General features: G+C 39.4%; 1 protein-coding gene across 3 annotated transcripts in view; it reads right to left on the bottom strand.

Annotated features, from left to right (window-relative positions):
* Positions 1-10,721: 10,721 nt before the first annotated feature.
* LOC127485540 (zinc finger protein 717-like) overlaps positions 10,722-14,376 on the bottom strand; it is a 51,105-nt gene continuing 47,450 nt past the window's right edge. For all 3 annotated transcript variants that reach the window (XM_051828642.2, XM_070054813.1, XM_070054814.1), the window contains exon 4: positions 10,722-14,217. In XM_051828642.2, the coding sequence (XP_051684602.2) occupies positions 12,287-14,217 (1,931 nt within the window). In that variant the 3' untranslated portion in view covers positions 10,722-12,286. The remainder of the gene's footprint in view (positions 14,218-14,376) is intronic.

Genomic DNA, 14,376 nt, shown 5'->3' with positions numbered 1-14,376 from the left:
TTGATTACAATGTGTCATGGCAAGGATGTTTTCTGATCATGTCTATTCAAAGTTCTGTGTGCTTCCTGTACTTGGATGTCTCTTTTTCCAAACCCAGAAAGTTTTCTGCTAGTATTTCACTAAAATTGCCTTCTAATCCTTTCTCTCTCACCATGCATGCAGGAACTCCTAGAACCAGAATGTTGGTCTTTTTTTTTTTTTTTTTTGATAGTATCCTGTAGATTCCCAACAGTCTTTTTTTAGATTTCTAATTTGTTCTTGTGTTTGGTTTGACTGTATACTTTCCTGTACTCTGTCTACGAAGTCTGGTATTCTCTCTTCTGCCTCACTGATTCTATTTTTAAGGCTCTCCACTGCATTTTTTTTTATTTGTTGTATTGAATTCTTCATTTCATTTTGATTTCTTTTTAATATCTCAGTTTATGTTCTGTTGAATTTTTCATTTCATCTTGATTCCTCCTGATAATTTTTACTTCATGGGAGAGATTTTTCTTTCATGTCCTTCATGGATTTCAGTAGTTTGTGCATTTGCTTTTGATTACTTCTATGTAATCTTATGACCAAATTTTTGAGTTCTATTTCTTGCATTTCTTCTCTCATCATCTTCATGACCTAGTATTGAAATGCCATGTTCTTTTGGGAGCATGATGATGTTTTCCTTATTCTTGCTTCTTGCATTTGGCATTTGTGGAAATACTCGTTTTTTTTTTTTTTCTGGCAGTTTTTATCATTGTATTATGACTGTAGATAAATGGACTTTCTGCTTTCACTGAATCTCTAGCGGCTTGTAGTGGGTGTGGCCAGAGAGCTCTGTTCAGTTTTCAAGAGTAAAGGGTATGCCTAAGGTGACACACCCAGGTTTGGCATGGTAAATCTCTTTTTATTCAGAAGGGAGTTATATTCTGTTCAGTTGAGTTCTTCTCTTCAATGGAGACCAGTGCCTGAGTACTAAATCAAGTGGGTATAATATTCCCTATGTCCCAAGGACCACATAAGGATCTGTGCTCTCAATGTGGGACCTCTGTACTTAGTGAGAATTAACAGTAAATCTAGTCTTCAAACACCTGTTTAGCTGGGAGCCTAGGAAAAAGTGCTCAGGCAAGCAATATTGTGAAAAATTAGTTCTAAGTAATATGAAAGATAACCCAGACAAAACAGCAGTCCAGCAAATCATTCAACCTCACTGAAACTACCAGCAGCTACATCATTCATTTTCTATTAAATCTGTTTATAATAATATTTAATTTGATGAACACTTGTAAGAAGCTGTGGGGACTTAAACAGGGATGAAGAGCTATTTCTTATGGGTAGTAATGTAGATGGAATGGATTAGTTGCACAGCTATTATCTAGATGGGAAATAAAAGAGCTACTGAAGCTAGATGCATCATAGCATTTGTAGCCCTGTTATCATGGGATAGCCCTGAAACCTAGGAAAAATGTTCCTCCTAAGGGTATCCTGAGGAATTAACTGAATGTAAATCAGATTTATATAAATCCAGAAAGGACTTTGTAAATTGGAAGGAATAAAAACACACATTTTCAATAAAAATGAGGGCCACCTACAGGAGCAGGGAATAATACAACAAAAAAAGGTTATAAAAATTATAAGTTAAATTAATACAAAAGTGTACTACAGGGGCCAGCACTGTGTCACAACAGGTTAATGCCCTGACCTGAAGTGCTGGCACCCCATATGGGTGCCAGTTCGAGACCCGGCTGCTCCACTTCCAATCTAGCTCTCTGCTATGGCCTGGGAAATAGTAGAAGAAGGTCCAAGTGCTTGGGTCCCTGCACCTACATGGGAGATCTGGAGAAAGCTCCTGGTTTTGGATCAGCACAGTTCTGGCCATTGTGGCCAATTGGGGAGTAAACCATTGGATGGAAGATTCTCTCTGCTTCTGCTCTTTCTGTGTAACTCTGACTTTCAAATAAATAAATATTTTTTTAAAAAATACTACATTTATGCTCCTGCTTCTCTTTTTTTTTTTTGATGGCTGTTATGCTTTTATTTATTTTTTTATATCTTTTATTTAATGAATATAAATTTCCAAAGTACGACTCATGTGTTACAATGGCTTCCCCCCCCATACCATCCCTCCCACCCACAACCCTCCCCTTTCCCACTCCCTCTCCCCTTCCATTCACATCAAGATTCATTTTCGATTATCTTAATATACAGAAGATCAGCTTAGTATACCTTAAGTAAGTATTTCAACAGTTTGCTCCCACACAGAAACATAAAGTGAAAAATAATAGATGATTTTTTTTAAATGATGATGAAATCAGATCAGACCTATTGTCATGTTTAATCCCAGTGAGAGTCAAGTTGGGAATTGATAATTTCTTTTTTTTTTTCCAGAAGATCAGTTTAGTGTACATTAAGTAAAGATTTCAATCGTTTGCACCCCCATAGAAACACAAAGTGAAAAATACTGTTTGAGTACTCGTTATAGCATTAAGCCTCAGTGTACAGCACGTTAAGGACAGAGATCCTACATGAGGAGTAAGCGCACAGTGACTCCTGTTGTTGACTTTACAAATTGACACTCCTGTTTATGGCATCAGTAATCTCCCTATGCACCAGTCATGAGTTTCCAAGGCTATGGAAGCCCCTTGAGTTCTCCGACTCTTATCTTGTTTAGACACGGTCATAGTCAAAGTGGAGGTTCTCTCCTCCCTTCAGAGAAAGGTACCTCCTTCTTTGAAGACCTGTTCTTTCCACTGGGATCTCACTCACAGAGATCTTTTTGCCAGAGTGTCTTGGCTTTCCATGCCTGAAATACTCTCATGGGCTTTTCAGCCAGATCCGAGTGCCTTTAGGGCTGATTCTGAGGCCAGAGTGCTATTTAGCACATCCGCCATTCAATGAGTCTGCTGAGTATCTCTCTTCCCATGTTGGATCACTCTCCCCTTTATTTATTCTATCGGTTGGTGTTAGCAGATACTAGACTTGTTTATGTGCTCCCTTTGACTCTTAGTCCTTTCATTATGATCAATTGTGAACTGAAATTGATCACTGGGACTAGTGAGATGGCATTGGCACATGCCACCTTGATGGAATTGAATTGGAATCCCCTGGTATGTTTCCAACTCTACCAATTGGGGCAAGTCAGCCAGAGCATGCCCCAAATTATACATCTCTTCCCTCTCTTATTCCCACTCTTATGTTTAACAGGGATCACATTTCAGTTAATTGTCAACACTTAAGAATAACTGTGTGATAATTACAGAATTAAACCAGTCATATTAAGTAGAACCGACAAAAAAAAATACTATGAGGGATAATGTATTAAGTTGTCCATTAGCAGTCAGGGCTATGCTGATCAAGTCACCATTTCTCATAGTGTCCATTTCACTTCAGGAGGTTTCCTTTTTGGTGTTCAGTCAGTTGTCACCGATCAGGGAGAACATATGGTATTTGTCCCTTTGGGACTGGCCTACTTCACTCAGCATGATGTGTTCCAGATTCCTCCATTTTGTTGCAAATGACTGGATTTCGTTGTTTCTTACTGCGGTATAGTACTCTAAAGAATACATATCCCATAATTTCTTTATCCAGTCTACCATTGATGGGCATTTAGGTTGGTTCCAGGTCTTGGCTATTGTGAATTGTGCTGCAATAAACATTAGGGTGCAGACCGCTTTTTTGTTTATCAATTTAAACTCCTTTGGGTAAATTCCAAGGAGTGGGATGCCTGGGTCGAACGGTAGGGTTATCTTCAGGTTTCTGAGGAATCTCCAGACTGATTTCCATAGTGGCTTGACCAGTTTGCATTCCCACCAACAGTGGGTTAGTGTTCCTATTTCCCCACATCCTCGCCAGCATCTGTTGTTGGTAGATTTCTGTATGTGAGCCATTCTAACCGGGGTGAGGTGAAACCTCATTGTGCTTTTGATTTGCATTTCCCTGATTGCTAGTGACCTTGAACATTTTTTCATGTGCCTGTTGGCCATTTGGATTTCCTCTTTTGAAAAATGTCTATTGAAGTCCTTGGCCCATCTCTTAAGTGGGTTGTTGGTTTTGTTTTTGTGGAGTTTCTTGATCTCTTTGTAGATTCTGGTTATTAACCCTTTATCTGTTGCATAGTTTGCAAATATTTTTTCCCATTCTGTCAGTTGTCTCTTCACTTTCCTGACTGTTTCTTTTGCAGTACAGAAACTTCTCAATTTGATGCAATCCCAATAGTTGATTTTGGCTTTGACTGCCTGTGCCTCCCGGGTCTTTTCCAGAAATTCTTTGCCTGTGCCAATATCTTGAAGGGTTTCTCCAATGTTCTCTAATAACTTAATGGTGTCAGGACGTAGATTTAGGTCTTTAATCCACGTTGAGTGGATTTTTGTGTAAGGTGTAAGGTAGGGGTCTTGCTTCATGCTTCTGCACGTGGAAATCCAGTTTTCCCAGCACCATTTATTGAATAGACTGTCCTTGCTCCAGGAATTAGTTTTAGATCCTTGATCAAATATAAGTTGGCTGTAGATGTTTGGGTTGATTTCTGGTGTTTCAATTCTGTTCCATTGGTCTATCCATCTGTTTCTGTACCAGTACCATGCTGTTTTGATTACAACTGCCCTGTAGTATGTCCTGAGGTCTGGTATTGTGATGCCTCCGGCTTTGTTTTTGTTGTACAAGATTGCTTTAGCTATTCGAGGTCTCTTGTGCCTCCATATGAATTTCAGCATCATTTTTTCTAGATCTGCGAAGAATGTCTTTGGTATCTTGATTGGGATTGCATTGAATCTATAAATTGCTTTTGGGAGAATGGACATTTTGATGATGTTGATTCTTCCAATCCATGAGCATGGAAGATTTTTCCATTTTTTGGTATCCTCTTCTATTTCTTTCTTTAAGGTTTTGTAATTTTCATCGTAGAGATCTTTAACGTCCTTGGTTAAGTTTATTCCAAGGTATTTCATTGGTTTTGTAGCTATTGTGAATGGGATTGATCTTAGCAGTTCTTCCTCAGCCGTGGCGTTGCTTGTGTATACAAAGGCTGTTGATTTTTGTGCATTGATTTTATATCCTGCCACTTTGCCAAACTCCTCTATGAGTTCTAATAGTCTCTTAGTAGATTTCTTTGGATCCTCTAAGTACAGAATCATATCGTCTGCAAAGAGGGATAGTTTGACTTCTTCCTTCTTGATTTGTATTCCTTTGATTTCTTTTTCTTGTCTGATGGCTCTGGCTAAAACTTCCAGAACTATGTTAAATAGCAGTGGTGAGAGTGGGCATCCCTGCCTGGTGCCAGATTTCAGTGGAAATGCTTCCAACTTTTCCCCATTCAATAGGATGCTGGCTGTGGGTTTTTTATAAATTGCTTTGATTATATTGAGGAATGTTCCTTCTATACCCAATTTGCTTAGAGTTTTCATCATGAAAGGGTGTTGAATTTTATCAAATGCTTTCTCTGCATCAATTGAGATAATCATATGGTTTTTCTTCTGCAGTCTGTTAATGTGGTGAATCACATTGATTGATTTGCGAATGTTGAACCATCCCTGCATACCAGGGATGAATCCCACTTGGTCTGGGTGGATGATTTTCCTGATGTGTTGTTGTATTCTATTGGCCAGAATTTTATTGAGGATTTTTGCGTCTATGTTCATCAGGGATATTGGTCTGTAATTTTCTTTCAGTGCTGCATCTTTCTCTGGCTTAGGGATTAAGGTGATGCTGGCTTCATAGAAAGAATTTGGGAGGATTCCCTCTTTTTCGATTGTTCTGAATAGTTTGAGAAGAAATGGGATTAGTTCTTCTTTAAATGTCTGGTAGAATTCAGCAGTGAATCCATCTGGTCCTGGGCTTTTCTTTGTTGGGAGGTCCTTTATTACTGTTTCAATTTCTGTTTCAGTTATGGGTCTATTTAGGTTTTCTATGTCTTCATGGTTCAATTTTGGTAGATTGCATGTGTCCAGGAATCTATCCATTTCTGATAGGTTTTCCTGTTTGCTGGCATACAGGTCCTTGTAGTAATTTCTGATGATTCTTTTTATTTCTGTGGTGTCTGTTGTTACGTTTCCTTTTTCATCTCTGATTTTATTGATTTGGGTCTTTTCTTTTTTTAGTTAGTTGGGCCAATGGGGTGTCGATTTTGTTTATTTTTTCAAAAAACCAGCTTCTCGCCTGGCTGATTTTTTGTAATGTTTTTTTGGATTCAATCCTGTTAATTTCTTCTCTGGTTTTAATTATTTCTCTTCTCCTACTAGATTTGGGTTTGGTTTGCTGCAGTTTTTCTAGGTCCTTGAGGTGCGCTGAAAGCTCATTTATTTGGTACCTTTCCAATTTCTTGGTATAGGCACCTATTGCTATAAATTTGCCTCTCAATACTGCTTTTGCTGTATCCCATAAGTTTTGATATGTTGTGTTGTTGTCTTCATTTACTTCCAGAAAGTTTTTGATTTCTCTTTTGATTTCTTGAATGACCCAGTGTTCATTCAGGAGCATGTTGTTCAGTCTCCATGTGTTTGCATACTTTCTGGGGTTTCCTGAGTTGCTAATTTCCAGCTTCATCCCGCTGTGGTCTGAGAAGCTGCATGGTATGATTCTAATTCTTTTAAATTTGCTGAGACTTGCTTTATGGCCTAGTATGTGATCAATCCTAGAGAAGGTTCCATGCGCTGCTGAGAAGAATGTGAAGTCTGTAGATGTAGGGTTGAAAGTTCTGTAGATATCTGTTAGATCCATTTGGGCAATAGTGTCAATTAAATCTGCTGTTTCCTTGTTGATCTTCTGTCCGGATGATCTATTTCTGAGAGTGGAGTATTGAAGTCCCCCAGTACTATTGTATTGGAATCTAAATCTCCCTTTAAGTCCCTTAACATATCTTTTAAATAGACCGGTGCCCTGTAATTAGGTGCATATACATTTATAATAGTTACATCTTCCTGTTGAATTGAACCCTTAATCATTATATAGTGTCCCTCTTTGTCTCTCTTAACAGTTTTTGTATTAAAGTTTATTTTGTCTGATATTAATATGGCTACACCTGCTTTTTTTTTGGTTTCTGTTGGCATGGAATATCTTTTTCCAACCTTTCACTTTCAGTCTGCATGCCTCTTTGTTAGAGAGATGTGTTTCTTGTAGGCAACAAATAGTTGGGTTGTGTTCTGTGAGCCAGTTAGCCAAACGGTGTCTTTTAACTGAAGAATTCAGACCATTAATGTTCAATGTGACTATTGATACATAGTGACTTTGCCCTGCCATTTTCCCGGAAATATTTTCTAGTATATGCTTTGAGCTTCCCATGCTCTTTTACTGGTAGGTGTTCTTCCTTTCCCTTCTTTCATATTGATGGCCGTGTTTCTGTGTTTCTGAGTGTAGCACATCTTTAAGTATCTTTTGCAGGGCCGGACGAGTGGCCACAAAGTCTTTCAATTTCTGTTTGCTATGAAAGGTCTTTATTTCACCTTCATTCACAAATGAGAGCTTGGCAGGATATAATATTCTGGGCTGGCAATTTTTCTCTCTTAGCACCTGTGCTATGTCTCGCCATTCCCTCCTAGCTTGTAGGGTTTCTGATGAGAAGTCAGCTGTGAGTCTGATTGGAGATCCTCTGAGAGTAATCTGACGTTTCTCTCTTGCACATTTTAGGATCTTTTCTTTATGTTTCACTGTGGTAAGTTTAATTACCACGTGTCGTGGTGAGGATCTCTTTTGGTCATGTTTATTGGGGGTTCTATGAGCTTCCTGTACTAGGATATCTCTGTCCTTCTCCAAACCTGGAAAGTTCTCTGCTAGTATCTCACTAAAAAGGCCTTCCAATCCTTTCTCTCTCTCCATGCCTTCAGGAACTCCTAGAACTCGAATGTTGGTTTTTTTAATAGTATCCTGTAGATTCCCAACAATATTTTTTAGGTTTCTAATTTCCTCTTCTTTTCTTTGGTTTGACTGCATGTTTTCCTGTGCTCTATCTTCTAAGTCCGATATTCTCTCTTCTGCTTCACCCATTCTGTTTTTAAGGCTTTCTAATGTGTTTGTCATTTGATCTATTGAGCTCTTCATTTCATTTTGATTTCTCTTCACTATAACACTTTCCTGTTCTACTAGTTTCTGAGTTTCATTTTGACTCTTCCTTAAAATTTCGTTTTCATGAGAGAGATTTTCAATCTTGTCCATTAAGGATTTCTGTAGTTCAAGGATTTGCTTTTGAAAACTTCTAAATGTTCTTATCATAAATTTTTTGAAATCCGTATCTTGCATTTCTTCTATCTCATCATCTTCATACTCTTGGCTTGGGGTGTTTTGCTTATTTGGAGGCATCATAGTGTCATCGTTGATCTTGCTCCCTCTATTTCTGTGTTTGTTACTCGGCATAGTTAATTCTTCTTGCGTCACTGTGCGTTTTTTTTTCTTTTTTTTTTTTTTATACTGTGTCCGTGTTAAGTGGACTGCCTGCTGTTGGAGGTGCCTTGGAGGCTTGAGATGGGTGCGGCCTGAGAGCTCTGCCTGGTTCTTCCTGGTTAAGGGTGTGCAAAGGTGACACCCTCAGGTTATGCGTGGTAAATCTCTCTCTTTTTATTTATTTATTTATTTTATTTATTCAGGGGGTAAGTAACACCGCAGGGCACGGCTGTGCAGAATTGATGGTATTTAGCTTCCAGTCTTTGGCTCCTCTGGACTCCCACTGTGTTGCCTAAGCTACTGAATTGTAGTGACTCAGTTCCTTAGCTCTCCCCCATTGATATGTAAATCCAGAGAGGAGGCCTGCTCTTTGTCTCTTGGGAATTCTTCAAGCCTTGCAGCCTTGTAACCTTTGCAAGGTTAGGGGGAAGAGAAACCCCGAAGCTTTTTTTTTCCTTCTTTCCGGTAGTGAGTTTGCTGCACTTTCCGGCCCCCCTCTAGATTCTGACCCCCGTTTCCCCACCAATGTCTCGGGTTATTGAGCTCACCTCCCCTTCCAGCGCCGATGTGTGGACTCGGAGCCCTGAGCGTCCCAAGGCTCCCCGCTGTTGTCTGTGTGGCATGCGGCTCGGTCCCACGACTTGGCTTCCGCGCGGTGGGCGACCTTGTTCTCCCAGTAGGTCCTCCGATTCACGATTCCCGTGCAATTTTTTCCTGGTTCTTTTTTCTGCGGCTACCGTAACTCCCCTTTTATTAAACTAAATTTTCCCGGACTATCGGTGCGCGCCCTCACTATTCTGCCATCTTGGCTCCGCCCCTATGCTCCTGCTTCTCTATTGCAATGGGTACCACATGGATAGACTTCATTCCATGTTCTTGTCACAAGGCAATTAGGAAAGAATTAAAAAGGGTAGAAAAGGGGCATCATGAATGAAAAAGGCATTATGCACTCAGTAATACAGGAAAATTCAGATGAGTGTTGCAACTTATAGGGTTTGAGGTTGTCCCTTTAAAGAATGAGGGTAATGTGTGTGGCAACATTTACTTGCATATTCAAATAGACCTTGGGTAGTGGAGTCTAATCCAGATGTGCACACAGATAAGTTGAAATTTCTCATGGGTATATAGGTCACCACAAACTCATTCCCTTGTGTTGCACACAACACTTATTATCCAGAGCCAGGGTACACTATTATGGCTGGAACATGTGTCACTTGATATGCCTATGGTCACATCACTGGTTTGCACTACAATAATGTGGGGAAAGAATCCTGGGTGGCCAAAAGAGCAGCTATAAAACAAATAACTTTGTAATTGATGAAGATGGTATTCCAAATAACTGTTACTCAACTTTTAAATATTTATTTAACAAAATTTACACTAGAGCACAGTTCAGTTCATATACTTGATCCCACTCACAATAATGAGAAACCAAAAGTTCAGGTTGAATAAGAGAAAAATTTCTGAAGAACGGTTAACCACTCTCTGTCACAATTCATCATGAAAACTGCCCAATACTCACTAAGGTGTGATTCCACTAAAGAATTCGTCCAGACAAATTATATTTCAGGGACTTCTCTCTGTAATCTTGCTATGTTTTGTGGAAGTCTGCCTAATAATAAAGGTATTTCACATTACAATACAGTCACAGGATTTTTTCTTTCTGTGAGTTGTCAGGTAACCATTGAGAGGTGACATATGGTACACGACTTTTCTATGCATGTATGTTTTCTCATTTCGGAGTCTCTTCATGTGAATTGATTAATGGCAGAAGAATTTTTTCACATTCATTAAATTGACATTTTACTATATGAATTCTCTGGTGTTGGTTGATGTTTAATTTCTTGTTTTTTAAGATTTTTATTTATTTGACAGGTAGAGTTACAGACAGTGAGAGAGACAGAGATAAAGGTCTTCCTTCTGTTGGTTCACTCCTCAAATGGCCACAATGGCCAGAGCTGCACTGATCTGAAGCCAGGAGCCAGGTGCTTCTTCCTGGTCTTTCAAGTGGGTGCAGAGGCCAAAGCACTTGGGCTGTCTTCTACTGCTTTCCCAGGCCACAGTAGAGAGCTGGATTGAAGAGGGGCAGCTGGGACTAGAACTGGCACCCATATGGGATGCCAGCATAGCAGGTGGAGCATTAACCTACTGCTCCATGGCGCTGGCCTGATGTTTAATTTCTGGCTATGGCTTTTTGAGGTCTATTGCACTTAAAGGATATCACCTTTTTTGAGTTGCATATTTATGCAAGCCTGAATTCTATGAAAATATACTTCCACATTCATTACACTCCTAAGAAACCCCTTGTGTGAATTTTCTGATGTATAATGCAATTTCTGACAAATGGCTTTTTGTCACACTAATAATATTTCTGAACTTCATTTTTTTTTTAACAATTTACTTTATTTATTTGAAAGACAGAGTTACAGAGACAGAGAAGCAGAAATAGGTCTTCCATCTGCTAGTTCACTCCCCAGATGGATGCAATGGCTGCAGCTGCAGCAATCCAAAGCCAGGAGTCAGGAGCTTCTTCTGGGTCTCCCATGTGGGTGCAGGGCCATCTTCTACTGCTTTCCCAGGCCATAGCAGAGAGCTGGATCAGAAGAGGAGCAACTGGGACTAGAACCAGTGCCCACATGGTATGCTGGCATTTCAGGCCAGGGCTTTAACCTACTGTGCCACAGTGATGGTCCCAACCTTTCTTCCTTATGGGAGTGCCTATTGTATGGGATGTAATTTCCAGCAAAAGGCTCTGTCACATGGTTATTTTGATTTTGGAAAAAGTCCTTCACATGCATTATATTCTTAAGTTCTCTCCCTTGTTTGATCTACATGTGTTATGAGGTATTCCTTATGACAAAAGGCTTTCCCGCATTTATTATAAGATTTCCACCATGTAATAAATTCTCTGATGTTATATTGTGTGATTTTGGCAGAGTTTTCCAACATTCACTCCATTCATAAGGTTTCTCCCACATGTGATGTTTTATGAGGTGTTACTTATGGACAAAGGCTTTTCCATATGCATTATATCCAAAGTGTTTTCCCCCATATGAATTAGATGATGTGCAATGAGGGCTGAATTATGGGAAAAAGCTTTCCAAGTCATTATGTCCAAAAGGTTTCTGTTCATGTGAATTTTCTGATGCATTCTGAGATGTGACTTATTGCCAAGGGCTTTTCTACAGTCATTGCATTCATGAAGTTTCTCCCCGGTGTGAATTCTCTGGTGTGATATGAGCTATGATTTATAACATATGATTTATAAAGGCTTTTCCACACTCATTAGATTCATAAGGTTTCTGCCCTGTGTGAATTGTTTTGATATGAGTATAACTTATAGAAAAATGCTTTTCCACGGTCATTACATTTATGAGGTTATTTCCCTGTGTGAATCCTCTGATGCATTTGGAGTTGGAACTTCAAATCAAGTTTTTCCACAGTCATTACACTCATGAAGTTTTAACACTGTGTGCATTCTCTGGTGCATTATGTTTGACTTTTGTCCAAAGGCTTTTCCAGTGATTACATTCATAAGGTTTCTGCCCTGTGTGAATTCTCTGATGCATGATGAAGGTTGACTTATGGCTAAATGCTTTCCACAGTTATTACAATCATGAGTTTTCTACCCTGTGTGAATTCTCTGCTGTGATATGAGGTTTGTCTTTTGTCCAAAGGCTTTTCCAAAGTCATTACATTTATGAGGTTTCTTCCCTGTGGGAATTCTCTGATGTTTCCAAAGGATTGACTTTTATCCAGAGGCTTTCCCTTGGTCATTACATTCATGGGGTTTCTCCCCTGTGTGAATTCTCCAGTGTGATATGAGGTGTGATTTTTGTCCAAAGGCTTTTCCACAGTCATTACATTTATGAGGTTTCTCCCCTGTGTGAATTTTCTGATGTATGATGAGGTGTGACTTTTGTTCAAAGGCTTTTCCACAGTCATTTCATTTATGAGGTTTCTCCCCTGTGTGAATTCGCTGGTGTATGATGAGGTGTGACTTTCTTCCAAAGGCTTTACCACAGTCATTACATTTATGAGGTTTCTCCCCTGTGTGAATTCGCTGATGTTTCTTGAGGTTTGACTTTGTTCCAAAGGCTTTTCCACAAGCATTACATTTATGAGGTTTCTCCCCTGTGTGAATTCGCTGGTGTACGATAAGGTGTGACTTTTGTCCAAAGGCTTTTCCACAGTCATTACATTCATGAGGTTTCTCCCCTGTGTGAATTCTCTGGTGCATTACAAGGTTTGACTTTTGTCCAAAGGCTTTTCCACAGTCATTACATTTATGAGGTTTCTCCCCTGTGTGAATTCGCTGGTGTATGATGAGGCATGACTTTCGTCCAAAGGCTTTTCCACAATCATTACATATATGAGGTTTCTCCCCTGTGTGAATTCGCTGGTGTACGATGAGGCATGACTTTCGTCCAAAGGCTTTTCCACAAACATTACATGTATGAGGTTTCACCCCTGTGTGAATTCGCTGGTGTATAATGAGGCATGACTTTCGTCCAAAGGCTTTTCCACAATCATTACATTTATGAGGTTTCACCCCTGTGTGAATTCGCTGGTGTACGATGAGGTGTGACTTTTGTCCAAAGGCTTTTCCACAGTCATTACATTTATGAGGTTTCTCCCCTGTGTGAATTCGCTGGTATATGATGAGGTGTGACTTTCTTCCAAAGGCTTTTCCAAAGTCATTACGTTTATGAGGTTTCTCCCCTGTGTGAATTTGCTGGTGTACGATGAGGTGTGACTTTTGTCCAAAGGCTTTTCCACAGTCATTACATTTATGAGGTTTCTCTCCTGTGTGAGTTCGCTGGTGTATGAGGAAGGCTGACTTGTGTCCAAAGGCTTTTCCACAGTCATTACATTTATGAAGTTTCTCTCCTGTATGAATTCGATGATGTTTCTTGAGGTGTAACTTTGTTCCAAAGGCTTTTCCACAATCATTACATTTATGAGGTTTCTCCCCTGTGTGAATTCTCTGGTGTACTATGAGGTCTGACTTCCACAGAAAGCCTTTTCCACAATGAAGGCATTTATAAAGTTTCTCTCCTGTGTGAATTTGCTCATGGTTTATGAGGTATGACTTTTGTGTAAAGGCTTTTCCACAGTCACTACATTCATGAGGTTTCTCCCCTGTGTGAATTTGCTGATGTTTCCTGAGGACTGACTTTTGTCCAAAGGCCTTTCCACAGTCATTACATTCAGAAGGTGAATTAAAACTGAGTGATTTTCCACAAGGCTTACATGTGTAAAGTTTTTCCCTTGTATTTATTCTCTGGTTTATTGTAAGATGTGACTGGTGAATGACAGGTTCAACATACATGATGTACTTATAAAATTTCTTTCTTGTGTGAGTTTGTTGATGCATATTGAGGCTAGAATTTCCATAGATAGCCTTTTCTATTTGAGTTGCTTTTCCAAAAGTGACAGTTGATTTATTACAGTTTTCTGCCATATGAACCCTCTCAGATTTACAGAACATCTTTCTTGTGAAGACTTTTGCTTGTCCAGTGGGTCCAAATGGATGCTTCATGATGTGAATCTTGTCATGCTGACTAAAAGGCTCACGGAACTGGAGAGATTTTCCAGGTATCATAGTGTTATCAAATTTCTCTTCACCCTGTAGTTGATCAGACCCACTGGGGGGATACACAGTGTGACATTTATTGCATTCCTCTGGCTTCAATCCTGAATAGATTCCCTTTTTAATAATCAGTGTTGGAATATGGCTTGAATTTAAACTAAGGGTTTTTCTTAATTCAATTCTCTTGAGAGCTGATGTCTTCTTATTTTTCATAAAATCCTGATTCAGATTGTTGTCCTGACTTTCCTGGTTGATCCTAATCAGGTCATCCCTTTTCATGCCCACTGAAATGAGAAAAAAGCAATCATGTCACTGAATCACATGTAACTGTTTCTCCTGGCATACTCATGTAAAGGGAATGGAGTTACTTGTTATCCAAGTGGCATAAGATTTTCACAAAATCAGTATGAAGTACTTATTTGTGACCATTATATGGTGTTTCT

The sequence above is a fragment of the Oryctolagus cuniculus genome, chromosome 12, assembly GCF_964237555.1.
Source record: "Oryctolagus cuniculus chromosome 12, mOryCun1.1, whole genome shotgun sequence".
NCBI classification, from domain to species: domain Eukaryota; kingdom Metazoa; phylum Chordata; class Mammalia; order Lagomorpha; family Leporidae; genus Oryctolagus; species Oryctolagus cuniculus.
This window is presented reverse-complemented; position numbering and strand designations above follow the sequence as displayed.